Source organism: Branchiostoma belcheri, unplaced genomic scaffold (genome assembly GCF_001625305.1).
Source record: "Branchiostoma belcheri isolate BF01 breed outbred unplaced genomic scaffold, Haploidv18h27 scaffold1, whole genome shotgun sequence".
In the NCBI taxonomy this organism is placed as follows: domain Eukaryota; kingdom Metazoa; phylum Chordata; class Leptocardii; order Amphioxiformes; family Branchiostomatidae; genus Branchiostoma; species Branchiostoma belcheri.
In genome coordinates this window covers 5,739,530-5,759,956 of record NW_017802379.1, presented here as the reverse complement: position 1 = coordinate 5,759,956, position 20,427 = coordinate 5,739,530, and the positions used below count along the sequence as shown (strand labels likewise).

The following is a 20,427-nucleotide window of genomic DNA, read 5'->3' as shown; positions in this document are numbered from 1 at the left end:
TTTCCATACCATACATCTACCTGCCGATATTACCTGAATAATGGGATTCTGCCGACGTGCTGGAATATAATCAGTTCACAGTCGTTATGAATGATGATATGATATGCTAGCTCTTTATTGCATATTCCTGTTCAAATGGATTAAATGCACATGCCATACATGTATGTGGTCTAGGGCATATATAAGACATGGAGTACCTACAGAACGCTAACAATACTACATTCAAACGCTAATTAATTAATAATAGAATTCTGTCTATTAACATAACGCATGTGTACTATTGTTCATCTACTAATAACCACTGTTTCTTAATCTCTCTTCTTGAAACACGTAGAAACATACCTGCATCCTTTGTCTACTATAAAGTATTACCTAGATCCAAGTACATTTCCTGCTTATCCGCAAACTCCTCTTAAAATTCTGCTCAATGCTTCCTCAGATGTTCATACACCGCTGGCTTCAGCTCCTGGTAGGGGCTCTCTTCCTGAGGGCGTGGTGGAACGGTTTCCATGGGGATATCGTACTCGCGCTCGCCGTACTTTGACGCAGACGTCGACTGACGGGTCGGCGCAGGCCGGGTCACCACGTCTTCATACACCTCCGTCTCTTGTGAAGATGCTAAGATTAAACATGTGGGACATACACATGATTACGGGCGGAGCGTAAGATCAGTGATACAGGATCCTTTACGATTCTTTAAAAAAAACTAAAGGATCAGTTTGAACTCGATCCTTTAGTGTTGTACGTAGATTACCAAAGAGAAAGTGACCACAGTCTTTAAACGTCAGTTCTGTTTGCATAATGGAAGTTCAAGTGAAAATGATAACATACGAGTTTATAAACATTAGCTCAACAGAACCAGTGACATCACCATAATCACTATAGTTGATAGACATAGTAGATGTTGAACAACCAGATAGAGCGACTGCCTTTACTTGCCTCTTTTAGCCCTCATGTATTGTACCAGGAGAGTTGCCAGGACTCCGATCACAACACCAGCAACAAGAGTCCCGACAGCGATACCTGCATACACCCCTGATTCCGCACCACATGCAGGAGAACCGAAACTTGTATCGGGGGAACTTGTAGATGAGTATGGGCTTCCAGTGACCGTTGTCGGTGGAAAAGTGGCTGTACCTTCAGCACTAGTAGTTGTCGCATCTGTTTTGGCGAAAATTACATCGAACCCGTTTAACTTCATGGAAGCTGTTCTCATCGTTCAATTCGCAAACGTTCCAAACTCAGAAGATAGAAAGACTAAGGATCTTTAACTTTCTATTAATTCCTACGTGAAAGATTTGCTTGTACCTTTTTTTTTTCAAACGCATCGATAAAATGACTTTAGAAGAATCTTCCACCAATTTCTTTTTTCTTCTCATTCTTCATATTTTTTGTCAACAACCACAACAAAAACTCACTCGTTCTCTGTTCTTTCACTCTTGCCACACTGCTTTCCCCACCGCTAACAGTTGTGACGCTGATGGTATACAGGGTTCCTGCTGTCAAGCTGTTAAAGCTGTACTCCAGCATATCTCCATCATTCACACTCCCTGTAGGCGAGATGTCGATACTGTAGCTGTCCTTGGCTCCGGCTGCAGCTGTCCAGGTGATCCTGATGCTGTTCTCTGTCACATCAGATGGCACAATGCTGATCACACCAGGCTGGGCTACAGCTGTAACGCATAACATGATGGCCATCATTACCAGGCAGTTACAAATACCATTGTTGATAACTGATGATAATAAACAGAGGACGACAACAATGGTCTGACAAGAATGCATAGGACCTAATACTTACTTGTCCTTTGTTGTTTCGTCCTGGCTACACTGTTCACCCCTCCGCTAACAGTTATAACATTTATGGTGTACAAGGTTCCTGCTGTCAGACCAGCGAATGTGTACTCTAGTGTGTCTCCATTGTTTACGCTGCCGGTAGGGTTCGTAACACCACTGTCGGGAGAAATGATGATGATGTAGCTGTCTTTGGCTCCAACTGCAGCTGTCCATGTGATCTTCATGCTGTTCTCGGAGACGTCAGATGGTGCAATGCTGATGACCCCAGGCTGGGCTACAGCTGTGCATGTCAGGGAAATGAAATGATATAATTATAAATGTATAAGACATATTAATGGCACCGTCATTTAAAAACATCATCGAGTAATCCAGCAGTGACTGTAAACGAAGCACAAATCTACCCTGAGTTGTACTTACTTGTCCTCTGTGTCGTTGTTCTTGCCACACTGTTCACCCCGCCGCTGACTGTAACAGCAATGATGATGTACTCTGTTCCTGCTGTTAAACCAGTGAAGGTGTACTCTAATGCTGCTGAAGCGATCACACTCCCCGAAGGGTTGTCACCATGGGCAGGAGAGATGCTGATGCTGTAGCTGTCTGCTGCTCCTGCTGCGGATGACCAGGTGATCTTGATGCTGTTCTCTGTTACATCCGATGAAGCTATGGTGAGATCCCCAGGCTGTGCTACAGCTGGAAAGATTTGATGATAGAGAGATAAAGATGAATCAACAGCGAGTGCATCTTAGTCAAAAGTAGAATCTGATTGTAACGATTTCGAGGACAAAGGTGACAGAAATCGATGAAAACCATATTGACAAGCTTTAACACTTACTAGTAATGTTACTTGTTCTCTGCTGCGCTGTCCTTGCCATACTGTTCACTCCACCACTGACAGTTACAACCCTGATGGTGTACAGGGTTCCTGCTGTCAGGCCTGTAAAGGTGTACTCTCGTGGGTTTCCATCATTTACACTTCCAGTAGGGTTGGTGACACCGGTGTCAGGAGAGATGCTGATGTCGTAGCTGTCCTTGGCTCCAGCTGCAGCTGCCCAGGTGATCCTGATACTGTTTTCTGTCACTTCAGCTGGTAGAATACTGATGGCACCTGACTGGGCTACAGCTGTATGATCAAAGCAGGATAGTTAACCATCAACCATTTTTTATTCCTAGTCCTACAACATATTGCATGTTACTTACTTGTCCTCTGTGTTTCTTCCCTTGCCATACTTTTCACCCCTCCACTGTCAGTTAGAACAGCGATGGTGTACAGGGTTCCTGCTGTTAGGCCATTGAATGTGTACTCTAGCGTGTCTCCAGCATTCACACTGCCAGGAGGGTTGGTGATACCGGTGTCAGGAGAGATAGTGATGTCGTAGCTGTCCTTGGCTCCAGCTGCAGCTGCCCAGGTGATCCTAATGCTGTTTTCTGTCACTTCGGCTGGTAGAATACTGATGGCACCTGGTTGGGCTACAGCTGTATGATCAAAGCTTGTTAAATTGGGTTCCTTAAAACAGGATACTTAACCATCAACCATTTTTTAAAATTCCTAGTCCTACAAAATATTGTATGTTACTTACTTGTCCTCCGTGTTGCTTCTCTTGCCACACTCTTGACCCCTCCACTGACAGTTACAACACTGATGGTGTACAGGGTTCCTGCTGTCAGACCAGTGAATGTGTACTCTACTGTGGCCCCTGCATTCACACTTCCAGTAGGGTTGGTAACACCGGTGTCGGGAGAGATGCTGATATCGTAGCTGTCTACAGCTCCAGCTGCAGCTGTCCAGGTGATCCTGATACTGTTTTCTGTTACTTCATTTGATGCAGTGCTGATGGCACCTGGCAGGGCTACAGCTATAGATGTGTAATGTCGTATGGAAACTACAATCAAAGCTTTTTACTAACATTTTCAGATTAAAAAACAACAAAGCATGATGAATAATGACAGAAATCAAGCATTATTCTTATTTCTAGTTTAACAAATTAGTGGATGTTACGCACTTGTCCTTTGTGTTGCTTCCCTTGCCACACTCTTATCCCCTCCACTGTCAGTTATAACACTGATGGTGTACAGGGTTCCTGCTGTCAGACCAGTGAATGTGTACTCTAGCGTGGCCCCTGCATTCACACTTCCAGTAGGGTTGGTGACACCGGTGTCGGGAGAGATGCTGATATCGTAGCTATCTACTGCTCCGGCTGCAGCTGCCCAGGTGATCCTGATACTGTTTTCTGTCACTTCATTTGATGCAGTGCTGATGGCACCTGGCTGGGCTACATCTATGGATGTGGAATGATGTATGGTAACTTACAATCAAAGCTTTTTAGATAAAAAAAAAACATGATGAAGAATGACAGAAATCAAGTATTATTCTTATTTCTAGTCTAACAAATTAGTGGACGTTACGCACTTGTCCTTTGTGTTGCTTCCCTTGGAACACTCTTATTCCCTCCACTGTCAGTTACAACCCTGATGGTGTACATGGTTCCTGCTGTCAGACCTGTAAAGGTGTACTCTAGTGCGGCTCCGGCATTCACACTTCCAGTAGGGTTGGTGACACCGTCGGTAGGAGAGATGCTGATATCGTAGCTGTCTACAGCTCCAGCTGCAGCTGTCCAGGTGATCCTGATGCTGTTTTCTGTCACTTCAGCTGGTAGAATACTGATGGCACCTGACTGGGCTACAGCTGTATGATCAAAGCTTATTAAATTGAGTTCCTTAAAACAGAATAGTTAACCATCAACCATTTTTTTAAAATCCCTAGTCCTACAAAATATTGCATGTTACTTACTTGTCCTCTGCGTTGCTTCCAATGCCATACTCTTCACCCCTCCACTGTCCGTTACAACACTGATGGTGTACAGGGTTCCTGCTGTCAGACCAGTGAATGTGTACTGTAGTGTGGCTCCAGCATTCACACTTCCAGTAGGGTTGGTGACACCGTCGGTAGGAGAGATGCTGATATCGTAGCTGTCTACAGCTCCAGCTGCAGCTGCCCAGGTGATTTTGATCCTGTTCACTGTCACCATAACAATGATGATCGCTCCTGTCTGGGCTACAGCTGTGGAACAGATACGACCATAGGTGACAATTATATAAACATATTTGACTCCATTTGGGGCGTATAAACATCTGTTTGTTTGTTTGTAGGTAGGTACTCACTTGTCCTCTGTGTTGTTGTCCTTGGCACACTGTTCACTCCACCACTAACAGTTACAACACTGATGGTGTACTCCGTTCCTGCTGTCAGACCTGTAAAGGTGAATTCTAGAGTGGCTCCAACATTCACACTTCCAGTTGGGTTGGCACCATCGGCAGGAGAGATGCTAATACTGTATCTGTCCTTGGCTCCATCTGCAGATGACCAGGTGATCCTGATGCTGTTTTCTGTCACTCCAGCTGGTAGAATGCTGAAGGCACCTGGTTGGGCTACAGCTGTGCAGTGTGAAAGGACAAGAGAAATGTACTTATCAACATTTTTCAGTGTTAAAGACATACAGGCAATTCATAGCCAAGACTAGAGGATAATCTATGCGAACATTCTATCAGACATACCTCACTTATGTAGCTGTCAGGTAATTTAGTATCTTGCATGTTACTTACTTGTTCTCTGTGTTGCTTCTCTTGTCACACTCTTGTCCCCTCCACTGTCAGTTACAACAGCAACGATGTACAGGGTTCCTGCTGTCAGACCAGTAAAGGTGTACTCTTGTGTGTCTCCATAATTCACAATTCCAGTAGGGTTGGTCACACCGGTGTCGGGAGAGATGCTGATGCCGTAGCTGTCCTTGGCGCCTGCTGCAGCTGCCCAGGTGATCCTGATGCTGTTTTCTGTCACTTCAGCTGGTAGAATACTGATGGCACCTGGCTGGGCTACAGCTGTATAATCAAACCGTTTATACCAACATTTACAAATGTGGAATGGTTTTGATGACAGACATTAAGCATTATTCTTATTTCTACTTCAATTAAGAAGTATGTTACTTACTTGTCCTCTGTGTCTCTTCCCTTGCCACACTCTTGTCCCCTCCACTGTCAGTTACAACAGCGATGGTGTACAGGGTTCCTGCTGTCAGACCAGTAAAGGTGTACTCTAGTGTGGCTCCTGCATTCACACTTCCAGTAGGGTTGGTTACACCGGCGGTAGGAGAGATGCCGATATCGTAGATGTATACTGTTCCAACTGCAGCTGCCCAGGTGATCCTGATGCTGGTTTCCGTTACATCGAATGATGGGATGATAATCTCTCCTGGCTGGGCTACAGCTGTGGAATAGATACGGCAATAGATGACATTTATGTAAATATATTTGACTCCATTTGGGGCGTATAAACCTCTGTAGGTAGGTACTTACTTGTCCTCTGTGTTGTTGTCCTTGGTATACTATTCGCACCACCGCTAACAGTTACAACAGCGATGGTGTACAGGGTTCCTGCTGTCAGACCTGTAAAGGTGTACTCCAGTGGGGCTCCGGCATTCACACTTCCAGTAGGGTTGGTGACACCGGTGTCAGGAGAGATGCTGATACTGTAGCTGTCCTTGGCTCCAGCTGCAGCTGTCCAGGTGATTCTGATGCTGTTCTCTGATACTTCAGACGGTGAAATGCTTATGACTCCAGGAGGGAGGGCTACACCTATAAATACGAGAGTTCTGAGATTAATCATTAGAGCATTGGCAGTTCCCTGTCATCTGAGAAGTAAGAAATGCAAAATGGTCATCAGTAATCAGGAAAGGATTAGATAGAATATAGTATTTTAAAAAATGGTACAAACAGTACTCGAGTTGGCAGGTCCATATCTAGGATCTGATATTTCTGTTTTTGTCATTAATATGTCTCGATATACATGTAGATACACCCACCTGGTGTTGAACCCGGAGGCGTTGTTTGAGATACGACCTGCCGTGATATGATATCCAACATTGTTGATAGTATACGGGTAGACCACTTACACTTACCTATACACGTACTATTATCATCTATCAAGTTAAGATGTCACACATAGTGCAAGAACAAAGCAATAATATGCCATTTTTAGATTAATAAATAGTACAGTAGATGCCCTAGAATTTTATATACACATTAGGTTTCATGTATTCAGAAAAGTACTTTTGCAGACTTTAAGACAGTATACTATAGGCACGAGAACCGTAAAAGCATGTGCGTTTATAACGTATTGTGTGGAAATGTGCAGTTTAGATAAACATTAAATTGCTACGCGGGCTATATAACCTGCAATCCACTTCCAGTATCCACTTTTCACATCAATAGAATTTGGGAAAACAATAACGCGTAAAATAGTGCAAGATATACCTCTTAAGGCCTTAAGATTTGCCGATATATCTATTAGTGCTATAGATTTCCCAACCCGGAAGTAGCGCAGGTAAATTCTGTTCCTGTTCTGTAGTTGCACGAACTACATGCTTGTTCTACATGTTTATGTAATAATCATAAGGCTCTTGGCAAAGGTACAGAGGGAAGGGGAAGATAAATCTTTACGTAAGGCCTTAACATAAGATTTTCCGATATATTCATTTATATATAGTGCGATAGACAGCCCAACCCGGAAGTAGCGCAGGTAAATTCTGTTCCCGTGTTGTGTAGTTGCACGAGCTACATGCTTGTTCTACATGTTTATGTAATAATCATAAGGCTCTTGGCAAAGGTACAGAGGGAAGGGGAAGGGTGTAGATAAAGCTAAACTTAAGGCCTTAACTTGAGATTTTCCAATATATTTATTACTGCGATAGACAGCCCAACCCGAAAGTGGCGCAGGTAAGTTCTGTTCCTGTTGTGAAGTGGCAACATGCCTGTTCTAAATATTAATGTAATAATAATATAAGGCTCTTAGCAATAAAGGTACAGAGGGAATGGGATGGATGTAGACAAGTCAAACGGAATCTTAATTAGGGTTACTCAAAGTTGATTTCAGCTGTTTACGTTGGTACTAAATAAATAAATAAAACAAAGAGAAAACACCTTACCTGCAAAGCTAAAATCTGAAATAGTAACAGGCAACTTCCTAAAGTCCTTACAGCTGCCATCATTTCGTGGTCGAATTCTCCAACGAGGTCAGCGAAAACTTGAATGGAAGGAATGACCATAAGATACACGGTACAAATGTCCGTGTGCTTAACAAAGCTGCTACCTGGGTGACTGTGCGGCCTACAGCTAGAGCTAGAGGGACAAAGTCGTGTTGACAACAATGACGTCACCGGTAGCATCGACGGATGACCTTTCCAAACTTGTCAACAAGGGCGTCTATCTTTCAGACAGCTATAGATACTTGCTCTCAATCAGCAAATTTGTTCTTCTTCATGATGATGTTCTCGTTCCTTCTAATACTGATTTTAATGCATTTTTGTCTCAAACACACAGAAACGCTTTACGGACTGTGCGTCAACAGGAAATGTCAAAAAAGGAACTTACACATACCATATCAGGTATAGATTCAATACTTTATTTGTTGCTATTATCTAGATATAAATGTTTTACAGTCAATGTACAGTCAGGTAATATAGGATGAGATGTAAAGACATTTTTATGGTTTACACACATTGTCTTGCAATTTCTTATGCTCATAGGTTCTTTCTAATTCTTAATCAAATCACAGTGAGTATATCACATTTTGTTGCAACAAGTATCTATGTAGTGCAAGTTTTACGTTTACATTGTGCACAAAAAACTTCTTTCCCAGAAATAGAAGGACTATAAAAACCTAAGCCAACAAACTGCAGTCGTCTTAGCATTGAAGAGTCATCAACATGCACTGAGAATAAATTTGACACATTTTTGACTCTTAGGTTTTGACAGTTCATTTTATCTGATATATTAAAGTAATTTTTGGATTTACTTAGGAATAAGCATGAAATGGCAATCACAACTGTATCTACAGGTTGGCACACAACATATATCATTATCATTATCAATACCCTTGCTCCAGCAAGTTACTTAAGTAAACTCTTAAATTTGGAAAGTTTAAATCAAAGCTAGTAGAACTCTAAATCATGACAAAAGCACATCACACAATATATAATTGCACAATATTGTGTACATACATTTCCCTTATAACCCTCCATGGCAAATGTACAACAAATACAATGAAGTTTCTAGCATGGATTTTCAGAAAAAGGTCTTCACAATACAATGTATCTTACCTTTCTTTACCATTATGGCAATCTCAAAATTACTGCAGCTATTTTTGGTTAGAATAAATTCATCTATGCAAGTATACAGCTTGCATTATGGCAAGGCATTTTACAAGGCATGGCACGTTAAGCAAGGAATACAGAGATCTTGTGTAAAAGTAAATTAAGTAATTTACAGACATTCAGATAATGCTTTTATTTGTGCAACATGTCTAAATACTCTTTACTAGCTGCCAAAATACATAACTTTTAAATGATTATCAATTCCAACCAGACAGTGGTTGAATACAACTTCTTTAAGAACGTTCACTTCAGCTTTGCATTTTGTGTGACTTTCAGAACTTGTGGACTTTCTATGGCTGTTATCTTACAATAGAACTGATTTTTCATCTCTAACATCTCACTTACACAATAAGGAATACATTTAAATCTATTTTATAGGGACTGTCCATTGATGCTAGGTGGATGGGTGGGTGGTCATCTGGGACTGTCCATTGCTGCCCTGTGGGTGGGGGAGGAAGGCACTAGGCCATCCAGCTGCCTCTTGTTACCCGTTTCTGCCAGCCAAGCCTAGAGCAAGAAGGGTGAAAATTAGTATTGAATCCAAAAGAAGTGTACATTCATGAAGATTACACAATTCTTTGGCTTTGGGCACTTTCTACTGAAGACCTGTTCTTTAACTTCAAATCTAGACAATTACAACTCAATGCATTTCTGTATGGAAAAAAAATTAGACGAAAAAAATCATGTTCACCTGAAACTTTGCCTCCACGATACTCTGGAACTGTTTCTTCTGCTCCTTGCTAAGCCCCGCCTCCTTCACCGTGCGCTGCCATCTCTTGACGTCCCTCTCGCGGTGGTGCAGCGCTCGCTCGTACTCCTCAGGCAGGCCACCCGGGATCTCCTGTAGGAGACAGCATAGAACCATTCTGACTGTCCATCATAATTAGCAGTTCAGCCAATGAGAAAATGGCAATTAGCAGCTCAACCAATCAAAGAGTGGCCATAGCTGCATGTCTTTTGACAGAGGTGGGCAGGCTTTGGGATGAGATGCTGATTGGACAATCACAATTTTTTTAACAAAGTCCATTCTGTCTTCATGTTCCTGTGATTAATGTGAAGGTCTCACAGCTCACCTTGGTGTCTCCCTCCATGTCAAATGGGGTCACAAAGACGTAAAAGTCTCTCGGGTTCATGATCTCAAACACAGGGACTTCCTGACTGTCTGGGCCTGGAGATGGGCAAAAGCAATGACTTATTCTTCTTTAAAGGTGACACTGTAAATAAAGTTCCATCCCAAGCTTGGGCACTGCAAAGGTGCTTAAGAAATTCTAAATCAGTCAAAATCCTGTTTCTGCTTTAAAAATTTGAATGGCCTCAAAATGTCATACTTATCAATTGGCTTTGCATTAATCAATTGAAATGGTGGAATGTAGCAATCAATCAGTATGATAAGTCTCAAGAAAGTTCAAATAAAGCCAAATGTTAGCAACAAAACCAAGCAAAGCTTGACCACAGAGACACATTACACATTTATAAAATGCAGGTGATTATAACTGTGTTCAATAATTGTGTTCAGTAACAGAATTAGTGACAAACAAAAAGCCTTCAGCTGTTGGTGACAACACAATAACAACTGAATACATGTCAGTGTATTAGTGAAGAAACAGGTGCTCACCACACTTGTTAGTTCACCAGTTGAGAATAAATTGGACGCTTACCTAGCTTTACTTTACCTAGCGCTACCTTACCTAGCGCTAGAGGCTGGTCCCAGAAGTTGGACTCTGTGCCTAACCCCACCTGGGTCATGTGACTTTCTAGCTGAGGATAGTGGGTGTGGTAGGGGCCAAAGGTCAAGCTGTCATTACCACCGAACACCAGAGGTTGAGACGGGGTCAAAGTGTGAAAAGTACACAGCGTTGAAGAACTGAATAAAGAACAGCAAGAACTCATTAATGGTATGCAAATGACCCTTGAAGGCATTATTTTCATATTTTTGTATAGAAGCTGCTTTGACTTTTAACAAAGGCTTTACAATATAAAAGCTAAATTGACTACTAATACATTCAACAGTAAATCACATATCTTTAAATATTCTAATGTGAGAAAAGGAGCTAAAAAAGCTGAGTGCTTTCACACTTGGAAACGAAACCTACAAAGGCAATAAGTTAACATAAACTCCATGCAATCAGAAATTCACTAATGCAACCACAACGTGGCCATGCACTTTTTGGTGGTCCCTTAAATTATTTTTCCCATTGATACTGTAAACCACATTCAGTATCGATTACAGCCCACACTACTAACACCACACACTGACATACCTGACACTGATTCTGCGACAGACAGCTATGATGGTCGTGTGTTCACATCCCACCACGTTGATACAGGTCGCCACCGGTCCAAGCACTACTGTAGTGTGCTTACACTTCTCTATACTAACAGATCTGAAAAAAAATTGTTCAAAAATTATTACATGACTCAAATTATCTATCATTGTTAGAAGTTATTTGTCTCCATCATTGTCTCCATAACTCAAATTATCATTCCCTGCTACTTGAAGGAAAACCTTAAATTGGATTTATCACAGTAACCCAGAAAATCTCAATCCATCACTTCAAAGTAGTAAGAGGAACCTCTTAGGATCGACTAACAGGTGAGACCCCCACCTGTACTCACCTGAGTGGAGACAGCAGGTAGATATAAGAGAAGTGACATCTGTGGATCTTGATGTGTGCTTCAGTCACCACCTCTGAACTCTGCAGCAAAAATATTTACTTATCATTTAACCTCAGTGACATACAACTGTATGAAGACTTCTACTGTACCAAGATGTGGGATTGTACATTGAGATTCCTCTCATACATTTTCCTTTTTCAATTCAACTCTACAATCTTTTTGAAGAAACTGACCAACGTTACCTGAGAAACAGTCTGCTTGCACACCTGAGACAGAATCAACACCTTGTTTCTGGAAGTAAAGTTGAAATTGATTTCACTGAGTGTATTTACCTTAATCAATCGACCTTATACCTACTATACGCTATACCTAGTGTATACTAACAGTATACCAAAATTTGTGTAACAAAATTTGTTACTACAAGTGTAATCAAGAAAAGAATTAAAGAAAAGACAATAGATGTTGCCTCAGAACAGTTCTGCATTCATAATTATTAATAATAGCTATATAAATAAAAAACAGTGACAAGCAACAGATACTGACTGTTTAGAGGCTATGTGTGCATTGGTGGCTACACGTCCTCTCTTTCCCGGGCTACTCTCTGTTCTTCCATCCTGTTCAACTGGAAAAGTGCAGGGATAGCGTAAGTGGGCATAGCGAAAGTGTTACATACAGCTATGCTGAGTATATCTTTAGAACAGCTAAAACTGAATCATTGTGATCAATGTTGTCAACACAAGGACTGCAATGCAAACTTACAAAGCTTAAAGAGAAACAAAGCAGATCTGCTTGGTATTTTCTAGATGCTACACCACCAGTGCCCAGCTAGAATGGACAAAAATAGAGCACAAAAGTGTTCTAACTAGCCTACCTGGTTTTGTCCATGACAGCCGTCTGCCTGTAGCTATACAGGCTGTGATACCAAACAAGTTTGCACCCAGATGCTTCCTCACCCATGTTTGAAGACTTCGGAATGAGAAACTCTGCGAAATCTAAGAGAAAAATGTTCAACACAATCATTCTGTAAGACTCTCAATATCAACTATGCATTTTTTCCCTACTTTTACATTTAAAACTTCAGGTCTTGAATCAGGGAAACAACAGGAAATGGCATTACATGACTTTGAAAAAGATGCAGAGTGGATGTTGGTATTACTTGAAAACTCACCTTGGAGTAACCACTTTGCTGCTGTACTCCCTGCTGCATTGCAATGGTATGAACCGGCTTTACTTGTCTGTAGGAAAAGATGAACAAGTGGGACATTACCATTGTGTTATATAGGGATGTTGTCAAAAATTACTACAACTCACTCAATCAGGGTTGCATAAGGCCACAAATTAACATTAAATAAAACTGCAGTTTAGTTTAGATTATAGAATGGAGAGTGTACTTACTTGCCATTACTTGAGCCTTCTATAACAAAGCCCAGGGCTTGTACAGCTTCTACTGACAGTAACTGGTCATGTACACCATCACCATACTGATCTGTGGTGGAAGGAGACAACAAATTGTATGAATTTAAAAATGGTTACAGGTACTTCCACAAATAGACATTAGAAAAATCATCTATCAGTTTCTGACCCACCTGGTTCGACTAAAAGCCCCATCATCTCATCCAGGTGGTTTATAACAAACAACAGGTGGTTCTGCTCATCCAGACCCTAAAAGGGACAAGAGAAAAAATAATTCTTATTCTTATTCTTATGAAGCACAGCAACTGAAGTTTCAGTACCTTGTGCAAAATCAAGGAAAACCCAATAAAGTCCAAAAAAGAAAGGAAGAAGTACACATCATACATCTAAAGATGTCTGTTCTGATCTATGCAGGCAATAACATTCAAGTGCAATACAATATATGCTCATTTAGATTTCTATTTTTTCTTAACTAGGGGTTTAAAAAACACTAAACTTGTATGGATGATAGACCTACCTTTGGGCCATGGGATGTTCTTCCATCTGGGTCTGGTGAGGGGGAGCGAGATCTTGTTGGCCATCTGAGGGAAGCTCAAGTTAAGGAATATTGCATTCTTACATGTACTTTGTATATACTACAGTATGAACATACACATACACACCACTACCACAGTACCAGTGGACTAGACCCTACTGTAGCGATTGCACAAAGTTGTACTACTAGTATGCACCATCTAGTGCAGAAAGGACTTTTAATTCACCATCACCAAGGACATTCATTTTGTATCATTCATAACTTATCTAATGATGTGTCCCAACGAATAACATTCCAAACTGTATGCAATACATACACACAAAGATGGTACATGTATACTAGTATAACAACACAAGGCAATTTACTAGTATTTGCAATACGGATTAAAAACCACGACAAAATCATGTGATAGCTTGTAAAAGGATACTCTTCTCCTGTGACCAGTGAGGAATCTCGGAGGGAGATTTTGTTGGACTGTTGGATGTACAGAAACAGCAGGAACTTAAACGTCTCCACACTTTTTCTTCCTAAATTGACATGGAAAGTAAGATATCATCTGTCATATAATAGAGGGTAAAAGGTCAAGAACATGCAGACAGACAGACAACAAGATATAACCTCCATGAGCCACCCTTCTTACTTAGTTCTTAGTGAAGATTTTAACACAAAACTGTATCATTTTCATACATGTTCACAGTTTGTAATGTGCATAGATGGGTGAAGTAAAGCTGCTGCAACAACTGACCTGGACTGACCCCTTCTTGTTCACTCCGATCTTCTGCACTAGGATGACTCAGAAGATCGTATGTCTCAAAATACCTAAAAACAAATAAACAAACAAACAAATAAGCATCTGTGCTGAACAACTATGTCAACCTAGACATACAAATTATCAATCTATTCTAATCATGTAGATACAGAAATGAGAATGAACCTCTATTAATTATGTCTTTCATGACAAATGAACTTACACCCAAGCCAAATCCTCTGACAGCTGGAGTTTGTTGCAGGCAACATGTTTCCATACTGCATAGCTGTGGAAAAGAAGGGGAATGAAAACAACCAATGTTATGTGTCTTTCACTCTTGATTCGGCACAATCCAATGTTGCTCTTTAGTTTGTAAACAGTGAAAAAGACAGGACAATCCAAAAGTGCTTGACAACTCACCTAAGTCTAGGAAATCCCTGCTTTCCTTTGGTTTTGGCATATACAGAAATTTTCTTAAGGTACTGAAAAAGAACAATAATAATTCATCAGATTTGAAAGATGAAGTCATAATAATATCCTACCCTTGCTACACTGTAAGCAACCTGAGTTACCTGACAAACATATTTAATGGTAACATATTTGTCATTTAACCTGTAACACAATAACTACTATCAGAGAAAAACTACTTACATGTAGCCCGAGTTTTGGATGTGGGGGGAGGGGGAGCACCCCCAGGGTGAAGGGCTCAGGTCTCACCCACAGCTGCAGTGTCTCTGACCCCCCTGCCTGCTTCCCCCCTCCATGATGCATTGGTCCAGCCTTTACAGTAGACAGTGTGGTTCCTTTTGTGATCACCTAGTTGTCTACAGATTCAAGGAAAAAATTATTGATGAATACACCTGTGCTATAATAAAGTTCAGGTTCATGGTTTGAGGTGGTTATTACGTACCAAGGTACATTGTGGGTAATATGTGAAAAACATTAACAAAAAACATCTGGACATGTATCAAGCATTTCATAAAGATAATACTCTTTTCAACTTGGGCCTTCGCTACACACATGCATAGTCATACCTGAACGGGTTTTTACAAATTTTATTATCATGTGATCTTAAAATAACTACATTTGACATTTTGACAATCTTCTGTTTATTTTAAGACTCAATCAGTGATCTTGAATCTGTAAGGTCAATAGGCCAAGCTTCAAAACGCGGAAAGTGTTCAAAGAAGGTCAAGCTTACAATAAGTTACATGTTGACATTGACCTGTATTGACAGGCAAATCCATGACACTTGTTACTCTTACTAAAACATTTTCTTTACAGACACCGCCTTCTTGGGAATGGATATTTATAATAAAGGTTTTAAGTGTTAGCATATCTGTGCGTTTCGATTGCTGGTAAGTTTGAATCATTTCCAACGGACAAATATTTCCTTAATAAATTGATGTTTTTCAGCTTCAGTCACCTCAGCTCAGGTGAGCAAAACCACAGAACATCGATCATGTCATAATCAGTGATGTTTTCGAGTCAAAACTATGGAACTCTGCGCGAATTAAAAGTATTCCTTTGTAAAATAAAACATCAAAGGCTACGTGCATGCCCAATAGTAGGATTTTCCGATTAGATGCTACGTTAGGTCGAGAATTTGAGGAAAAACAGACGATATTTACCTGACCCTTTCCGAGCGCGGAGGAATCCGGAAGCGCGCCAAATCAATATTACATCCCGGCATGCACAGCGCCCAGGTAGCACCGCTGCAAAGCGCAACAGTCAATAATCAGATACAAATTCGGGTAATAACGATAATAACGCAACTTTTGTTCATATTTGAAAAATACATCCATCTTTTAATACCTTTCGGTATATATGCTATTACTTTTATAACAGTGTTCAGGTTCAAGATGCCAATATGGATACTTTTTCTGGAAATAATTGATTTGCTCCTTGTGCTGATGCGGTGGTAGCTCTCAAATCCGGAAGTCAGGATGGCTGGCGGAGGAAGGCTGTGGATTCTCGCTCTTGTTTTCACCGTTTCCCTTCAAATTAACCCCAGTCTCGGGGGTCTGGTGAAGGGATCAGTTCCACTGGATGTTACCACATTCGACAAGGTGGGTTGCTTTGAAAAATATTGTTCTGTAAGCGCAAAGGAGAGCGTTTTTCATTGTGGTCTTTCCGCTTCTGAATGTTCCAGAACTTCGGATCGAACGAAAACACCGGGTAGAAAAACACGTGCGTTTTGTTTTTATTTTCTAGAATTCACCAAACCACTTTAAACCTATTTCTTTCTGTTGCGTGGTCTTTTCTGGTACGATTTTTATAGCGCTAGGCAAAATCTGCCATTATAACGATGAATAATTCAAGAATACGAGAGACTGATTTATTTGCTGGTATAAAATCACATGGGCCGAGACCAATTTCGCCTCGCGCACCGCGTGGGTTTCTCTCATTGGCCAGGGCTTCACATGATAACAACCTCTGATCTTTTAACCACCGTGTGTACTGTTCACCTTTACTGTTTGTTTTGTCGACGATAAAGTTGTATCAAGCGATATTTTTGTTGGGTACAAAATTTATAAATCTAGAAATCCGATTAATTTGATTTTCATGGATGGTTGGAGGGGGCGTGGCAGTTCCACCATCCATGTAATCAATTACTAACTTGTGTTCCGTAGTCTATACAGATGGTATTTTGGTTGTTTTAATGCCATTTTATGGTTAATCATTAGTTATGATTGTGGTAATGTCAGATTTGGTCCTGATTCCTCTCCAGAAGCCCCCCAAAAATCGTACATTGCATGGCTGCCATCATTTTAAGACCTGGCCATTAATAAGATAATTTCATTATCATATTAATGAAATATGATATCATATGTGATCTGACAGCCCTTCCTGCTATGGTTCACTTGTTTAATTTGTGCTGATTCAACAACATTCAGTTTGTATAAGTATGGTATAATTAGCTTTTGGCTCAGGGACATTTCATTTATCAATTTCTTTTCAACATTGTCACTATGATATTACACTGACAAATTTAATTTGATGTGGCATATTTGGCTTCAGATATATCTGATTTTCAAATCAGACTTTCAGGCCTGTGAATCACATAGGGAGCTGCCCTATTCTCCTACGCTGATACATTGCTGGTATAATGTATAATCATGATTTATAATACAATATTAATAGTAGCGCAGCTGCCCAGCGAACCCACCACTGAAGGGGCCAGGTTTTACTGGCTGGTGGTGGTATGTCCTTGGTACTTTTTCCAGGCCAGCATGTTGCCTGACTTATGCATATATTGGATTGATAGTCATCTTATACCGGTTTTTCTAGGTGCCAATTTGGCATCTCGGAAGAATATGCTTTTAAGTCAAGGTCAACAAGATTGTTAGACCACAGCATTTTTAAATGACAACTGCTTTTTGAAAAACCTGTTTTTTTTTATTAAAACTGCCATTCCCTACTTATTTTTTCTCTTTGCTGCAACCATGATGGATACAGTATTAAATTATAGTATATTTTGTAGGTATAATACACAACATTTTGTATCTGTCCTAAACCTTTGGCAAGTTGTACAAAGCTGTCCTAAAAGAGTCCAAGAAGTAGATTATTATCTCTCTTTTAGGTGATGTCAGTATCAAGCAAAGGCAGGTCCTTACTGAATTCAATGTAACTTCTCTCAATCCCAAGAAACACAATTTAGCCTGTCAAATAATAGCTTTGTGGATTTTAATGTTAATTTGTGTCTTCTTCCTGTTCAGATCGTGCCCAAGTTCCCTGTGGTCCTGGTGAAGTTTGATGAGCAGTACCCATATGGAGACAAGCAGGACGAGTTCAAGAAACTGGCAGAACAGTTGTCAACTCAGAAGGACCTCCTGGTGGCTGAAGTCGGAATCTCAAGTAAGATTAGAAAAATCTGCCTTTCTTTTATTCCCAGATCTTTCACTGTAGAACAAAAATTAGACTTGAATTTGCTCTTGTTATAGATTCCCACAAAAGATGTCACAGTTCAATATTGTATGTATGTATCATGTATGTTGCTATCTTTTCAGAGTTTGGAGAGAAGGAAAATGAAAAACTTGGGCAAAGATTTGGTGTGGACGTAGAAGACGCACCAAAGTACAAACTGATCATGCAGGTTTGTAGCCACAGCACTTACCCATTACATCTTATGATGACAATGAAAATTTCTTAACAATGATGGGCTTATTGTATTTTATGAGATCTGTGAATGTGCATGAGACTCTAGGCTTGAAGCAATAGACGTAAGACTTTGATTTCACTTTCTTTTACAGGGTAAGGATGAACCAATCCCGTACGAAGGGGAAATCAAGTATGATGACCTTCTCCGCTTTGTCAAGGACAACAGCGGCCTGTGGATCGGACTGCCAGCTACTCTGGAGGCGTTTGACAAGCTGACAATGGATTTCATGGTGGCATCAGACGACAAACTAGCAGAAATCATCACCAAGGCTGAAGAAGAGGCAAAACCCCTCGAAGATGCACAGGAGAAAAAATCAGCTGAAATGTACATCAAAATCATGAAAAAGGTTCAGGAAAAGGGCAAAGATTTCGTCAACACAGAAATCACCAGGGTGAAAAAGCTGCAGGAGGGAAAAGTTAGCAAAACTCAGAAAGAAAACATCAAAAATCGCCTGAATGTTCTGAGCTCATTCAAAGCTGCCATCAAGGATGAACTGTAGGAAAGGTTGAGGGAAATCTTTTTTCTATAAGGGCCAGATCAATCAAGTGCTTTGGTTAATTTTTCTGTCAGATTTTCCAAGACAATTTTCATAAGGAAAAGTTTTTCAACCATCCTAGTCCAAGATGTGATAAACTTGTGACTTTGGATTACATTTCAGAAATAACATTCCGGTATATGGCAAAACAGTTATGAAATCATTACTTTTTTCCGACATGATTTGGAAAAGTAGCAAAACAAAATGTAGACTTTGTCAGGCCTTACCATCTACAGGCCCAAGCATATCCGTACAAGGAGAACTATTATAAGCAGACATCATAAAATGAATGATGCAATAATGATGCAATTTTCCCTGTTCATCTTCACCTATTAAATGTAAGAATTCTTCAAGGTGATACTGCCTACATTTCACATTCCTGTGGTAGAAAAGTTCCATTAAAAAAAAATTCCTAGGGGCTAGAAAGTTGAGAATGGATACCAGTAGAATGATCAGAGTAGCAGGTGTATATGGTGAAATTATGTTTGATTGATTCATTTATGATACAGGAACACCCACCTAAGCCAGTGAGATTACAATCTTTGTCAGAATTCTATTCATAATGTTATTCACAAGTATCATAGAGTACACTTGTTATATGTCTTTATTATTGGTGCAATTTTGATTTTGAGTACTTTGCTGTTAACCATGACAGCTCCAATAGGAGAAAGTCAGATTTTAAAAATCAGTGTTATTCTTTGGTACTCACAGCACGAAAACAGATATTTAAGCAAACTTTCCGCAATATGTAAAGAGGTATTAAAGGTGGATAAATATTTAAGTTGACTTTACGACTTCGTAAAGGTTGCTGAAAGGTACATTCCGCCTTTCCGTCACCTTTCAGTGGGCTTAAATACGACGTAAATATATACAGACATTTAAGCAAACTTTCCGCAATACGTAAATAAGTATTAAAGGTAGGAAAATATTTCAGTTGACTTTACAACTTCGTAAAGGCCACTGAAAGACAAAGTCCGCCTTTCCGTCACCTTTCAGCGCGCTTAAATACGGCGTAAATATATAAAGACATTTAAGCAAACTTTCCGCATATGTAAAGAACTATTAAAGGTCGGAAAATATTTCAGTTGACTTTACGACTTCGTAAAGGCCTCTGAAAGGCAAATGTTCCGTTTCGTAGCTTGTTTTTTAACGTCTAACCATGTTCCAAATGGCAAATAGATAAACGAGTTTATCGCCCAGCCGGCTTCACACTTTCATTTTGCTTTATTTGTGAAGCATGACAAAACTTACATTGCCTTTATGTCCTTCGCGTGAACTTACAAAGTATCCATATGCAGACACCCAATGAGGAACGTGTCATGTGATAGGGCGGTACCCAATGGGATACAAGACAGCGAGGTTCAAATCTACCGGACTCAACTCATTTTTATGGCGTCTATTTCGAAGATACGTCGACCC

At 40.3% G+C, this 20,427-nt stretch overlaps 3 protein-coding genes across 4 annotated transcripts; 1 reads left to right on the top strand and 2 right to left on the bottom strand.

Moving 5' to 3' along the window:
• Positions 1-424: 424 nt before the first annotated feature.
• LOC109466904 (receptor-type tyrosine-protein phosphatase beta-like) lies at positions 425-7,832 on the bottom strand. The gene is made up of 17 exons (XM_019764806.1): positions 7,773-7,832; positions 6,651-6,687; positions 6,145-6,423; positions 5,780-6,055; positions 5,395-5,670; positions 4,954-5,226; positions 4,583-4,852; positions 4,202-4,477; positions 3,795-4,070; positions 3,421-3,647; positions 2,992-3,298; positions 2,627-2,914; positions 2,212-2,484; positions 1,799-2,074; positions 1,419-1,673; positions 940-1,161; positions 425-618 (listed from the first exon to the last, which is right to left on the bottom strand). The coding sequence occupies exons 1-17, from the start codon at positions 7,830-7,832 to the stop codon at positions 425-427; spliced, it is 4,065 nt and encodes a 1,354-aa protein (XP_019620365.1).
• Positions 7,833-8,294: 462 nt separating this feature from the next.
• Positions 8,295-16,008, bottom strand: LOC109463880 (TBCC domain-containing protein 1-like). Of its 2 annotated transcripts, none has more exons than XM_019760759.1 (19): positions 15,943-16,008; positions 14,963-15,135; positions 14,732-14,793; positions 14,535-14,597; positions 14,309-14,382; positions 13,991-14,090; positions 13,546-13,609; positions 13,202-13,277; positions 13,011-13,101; positions 12,784-12,850; positions 12,487-12,607; positions 12,159-12,237; positions 11,858-11,906; positions 11,616-11,695; positions 11,261-11,383; positions 10,658-10,863; positions 10,073-10,167; positions 9,691-9,840; positions 8,295-9,506 (listed from the first exon to the last, which is right to left on the bottom strand). In XM_019760759.1, the coding sequence occupies exons 2-19, from the start codon at positions 15,080-15,082 to the stop codon at positions 9,414-9,416; spliced, it is 1,713 nt and encodes a 570-aa protein (XP_019616318.1). In that variant the 5' UTR covers positions 15,083-15,135; positions 15,943-16,008; the 3' UTR covers positions 8,295-9,413. The 2 variants fall into 2 exon arrangements, with proteins under 2 accessions (XP_019616318.1, XP_019616327.1); XM_019760768.1 differs by having other exon boundaries at positions 10,688-10,863.
• A 224-nt stretch (positions 16,009-16,232) lies between these two features.
• LOC109463963 (endoplasmic reticulum resident protein 29-like) lies at positions 16,233-19,696 on the top strand. Its single transcript, XM_019760885.1, has 4 exons — positions 16,233-16,380; positions 18,031-18,169; positions 18,322-18,407; positions 18,565-19,696. Exons 1-4 carry the CDS (start codon positions 16,258-16,260, stop codon positions 18,970-18,972), a joined length of 756 nt encoding a protein of 251 aa, XP_019616444.1. The 5' UTR covers positions 16,233-16,257; the 3' UTR covers positions 18,973-19,696.
• The last annotated feature ends 731 nt before the right edge of the window (positions 19,697-20,427 follow it).

Bases quoted from the DNA above. Each gene is read 5' to 3' on its own strand.
- LOC109463880 (XM_019760759.1), bottom strand. From the start codon at position 15,082: ATGCATCATGGAGGGGGGAAGCAGGCAGGGGGGTCAGAGACACTGCAG. The intron at 14,383-14,534 runs GTAAGTTCATTT...ATTTGTTTTTAG, and splicing joins TCAGAGGATTTGGCTTGGGT to GTATTTTGAGACATACGATC. The intron at 11,384-11,615 runs GTGAGTACAGGT...ATTTTTTTTCAG, and splicing joins TACCTGCTGTCTCCACTCAG to ATCTGTTAGTATAGAGAAGT.
- LOC109466904 (XM_019764806.1), bottom strand. From the start codon at position 7,832: ATGGCAGCTGTAAGGACTTTAGGAAGTTGCCTGTTACTATTTCAGATT. The intron at 6,056-6,144 runs GTAAGTACCTAC...TCTATTCCACAG, and splicing joins GACAACAACACAGAGGACAA to CTGTAGCCCAGCCAGGAGAG. The intron at 5,671-5,779 runs GTAAGTAACATA...TTGATTATACAG, and splicing joins GGAAGAGACACAGAGGACAA to CTGTAGCCCAGCCAGGTGCC.
- LOC109463963 (XM_019760885.1), top strand. From the start codon at position 16,258: ATGGCTGGCGGAGGAAGGCTGTGGATTCTCGCTCTTGTTTTCACCGTT. The intron at 16,381-18,030 runs GTGGGTTGCTTT...CTTCCTGTTCAG, and splicing joins ATGTTACCACATTCGACAAG to ATCGTGCCCAAGTTCCCTGT. The intron at 18,408-18,564 runs GTTTGTAGCCAC...TTTCTTTTACAG, and splicing joins AGTACAAACTGATCATGCAG to GGTAAGGATGAACCAATCCC.